We start from the raw sequence: 3119 nt of genomic DNA, 5'->3' as shown, positions 1-3119 counted from the left end.
GAAAGAGTTTAAACAGAAAATCACTCACAAATATACTCTCTTGACTGGAAGCCTCAAACAGGAATTTTTAGTGTCCATGCCTTCTTTTAGAGTCTTTTGAAATGCTTACCTTTTTCATATTTGCTCCAAGCTTAGGGTATGGAGGCTTGTTAACCTTATTCCAGTCAACAGGAACTTTAATCTTTTCATATAATTGTAGTATTACCAGCGCATCTTGGAGATCGCTAAGGTGGAAAACATTGATTAAGCCTAATGTTTCAAGATTTAAATGTATTCTGACTTTGTCACATCAGGAATAATTACTACTCTTTACAGGTTGTTGCAATTTCAACAACCCTAAAAAGAAGAAAATTCAAAACACTTTGTAGTTTTCAGGACAGGACAAATGCTCCATGCTTAATACCAGCTAGCTGCTGAGCTAAAGCAGGTTTTAGCATGGTAATCAGCAACAGATCCAGGGAAGAATTTTCCTACATAAAACCCAAAGGTAGCCACCTCTCTCCACTGACTACAGGAACCCAGAGTATCTTGCCTTCTAACAATAATGTGTTGGTCAAGTCCTAAAATTAGGTGACAGGGAATTTAGTCCCAGTTGCTCTAATGCATTTGCTCAAGTAGATCTAGATGTATTGGTATCTCAGGGTACTAATTTACATAAGATAGGGGAAAATAAAGAAACTGTCTTCAGCCCCTAAAGCCAATTGCTGGCGTGCCAAGGGCTGGCTCAGAAATCCCGAAGCTACTGACTGCAGGGAGGGTACACTGAGCATCTCTCACTCCCTACCATCACCCTTTCTCAAGCTCTTTGCTTGGCACTGTGGGCAACAGGACACTGGTGTGGGCACATCTCTAGTCTGATCTAGTTGGGTCTCTCCCAAGAGCCTAACACTTACCCGTAGAGGTGATTTACATGGGGGTTCACACCAAGGGAGTTCATCCAGTTGCGGAAGGTCCGTTCCTCGCGCGTTTCTCCTAAATGAGAGAAAACAGGTTCATGCAACTTGTGCAAGCTCAAAGCTGTACAGGGTTTTCCACCTTGCAAGACAGGAAGCTTTGAGCAGCACAGCTCATCAATTAGGTTTTCAAGCAGAAAAACGGTATTTTTTATTCTATATTTTTTTCAAAGGAAGAGGGTTGCCCTGATGTCTAGCTTTGGATGTCAGTTTGATTTCTTCAGGCCTCAGAAGAGCATGCCTTTTGCACTTTCTGCAAGAAAAACTAGCAGGAAGGTCTTTCACACAGGTGTTAGCTAACTGCTGTCTGGGAGCCAGGCAGCCAAAGCCCTAATCCCAGTCCTGCCAACAATTAAGTGCTCCCATGAATGTCTCACTTGCATTACTGAGGTGCTCCTGCCCATCGCAGGAAACGGCAAAACTGATTTCCCAGCCCTGGCATAGGGACTGATGGGCTGCTGGCAGTGCTCCTACAGGTTCAGGCTCCACATCAGGTCAAAGCAGCTGAGCAGGCTGTCAAGTACCCTTCTCATCTGTACCAAGTGAGTAAACAACCACTGCAGCACCAAAGCCTCAAATCCTAGGCGTTACTTGAATGGAGATAGCTCTGCTGGGCACAGCCACTTGTGACACAAGTGTTTACTTTAGATATTTCCCTCCTGCTAATTTTGTGACTGATAAAGCCATCACCTTCCAGTAAGGTCCAGTCGATGTCCTGGTTTTCAGGCTTGGTAAGTGCTGGGTACTTGTTGAACAGGTTGGCAACGAAGGCCAGGTTCAGTTTGGGATTGCCACTGACCACATCAGCCGGCGTGACAAACTGCCGGCAGCCAAGCCGATCCGCCTGCTGAAGCATGTACTCTGCTCTCCTCAAGTCATCCTTTTCCTGCCGGGGATACAATGGACAAGAGTTGTCATGGAAGAAATTGGGCTACAAAGCAGATGGGAAGCTCCTGACTGCTACATGGGGCAATGTCACAACTCCACCCACCTTTGTTAGGCATCAGTGGCTAATCAAAGGGATGAAGCACGCACACTAACCCCTGCTGCTGTGGATGTAATTGTCATGGTTTGTTTTGGTATCTTTCCTAGCATGGTGCTTTCCAAGTTTACATGCTTTCCAACTTTTATGCTTTTTAACTTGGTGGTTCAAAAGCAGAGCCAGCACTGCTCCCAAAAGGAGCAAAAGCACAAATGATTTCTTAATCATATACGTTAATTGGCAGGTAGTGATCAGGCCTGCAACAACCACTTACGTAACACATACCCGAAGTGCACATGTGCCCACCAACACTTTACACACTCTGTCATGGGGCAATTATAGGGTACAGGTATTTCGCGATTGTATAGCACGAGGACACGACAGCCCGAACACTTACATTGAAACCCGACATGTTAATATCGATCTGAGGCTCTCCTTCTTTCTGTCCTTTAGGTGCAATTTGATTGAGGAGGTGGAAATAAGCTCTGGAATCCTGAAATGGATGAAAAAGAAAATTCAGGTCTCCCACACAACAGTGAATACACCGTAACAATTCATTTCAGGCTCATCTTTAACAAGTCACTGTGCATAATTCGCTTATGTACCTTTACTGAATTACCAAAGTCTGTAAGCTTAAAAGAGAGCACCATGGCAGAAATCCAGGCAGCAGAAAAGGAAACAGAAAGGGAAAAGGTTAGAAATACTGAAGATTAAAATTATGGGTTTTAGCCATTTTAAAGCTGCCTTTGCAGTGGCCCTGTGCTGTCGCCCTCATGGCCCCCACAGCCAGATGCCCCAAGGTGGCCCTAACCCCTAAACAAGGGAGCCATTCCGACTGCTACAGCAACAATGAAAATGGCTCAGCGAAGATGAGTCCAGGCAAAAAGCTGATTAGAACAAGTCTGAATGTTTTCTTGTGTGCCTGCCCATTAGCTAGAATGGCTTAAAGGAGAGAGGCCAGGGATGGTCACCAACTAAGAGGAACAGATAGCTGCAGTAATTATCAACTAAAGTCCTTTTAGTCCTCAGCACTAAGAAGGACCTCAGCATATCCTGGAAGCCTATGGCTTGCACCAGACAGTCCAACAGCTGTCAGCAAAGCTTTAAGTAATTTTGAAGTTGGAAATAAGAGTGGTCACACTTGCACACACACAGGGGAGGTCTGGGTCCCCTTGTACCTCAAT

At 45.0% G+C, this 3119-nt stretch overlaps 1 protein-coding gene across 2 annotated transcripts in view; it reads right to left on the bottom strand.

The window, feature by feature from the left end:
- The window catches only part of PLS3 (plastin 3), a 22380-nt gene that overhangs the window by 3979 nt on the left and 15282 nt on the right, over positions 1-3119 (bottom strand). Inside the window, exons 8-12 of one of the 2 annotated variants that reach the window (XM_010296477.1) lie at positions 2541-2567; positions 2333-2428; positions 1644-1839; positions 894-972; positions 104-224 (exon numbers count right to left, since the gene is read on the bottom strand). In XM_010296477.1, coding sequence (XP_010294779.1) covers positions 104-224; positions 894-972; positions 1644-1839; positions 2333-2428; positions 2541-2567 — 519 coding nt within the window. The remainder of the gene's footprint in view (positions 1-103; positions 225-893; positions 973-1643; positions 1840-2332; positions 2429-2540; positions 2568-3119) is intronic. The other variant, XM_010296478.1, reaches the window with a different exon arrangement.

The sequence above is a fragment of the Phaethon lepturus genome, unplaced genomic scaffold, assembly GCF_000687285.1.
Source record: "Phaethon lepturus isolate BGI_N335 unplaced genomic scaffold, ASM68728v1 scaffold39911, whole genome shotgun sequence".
Lineage (NCBI taxonomy): Eukaryota > Metazoa > Chordata > Aves > Phaethontiformes > Phaethontidae > Phaethon > Phaethon lepturus.
Note: the sequence above shows the minus strand (reverse complement) of the source record. Positions and strands in the feature narration are given on the sequence as shown.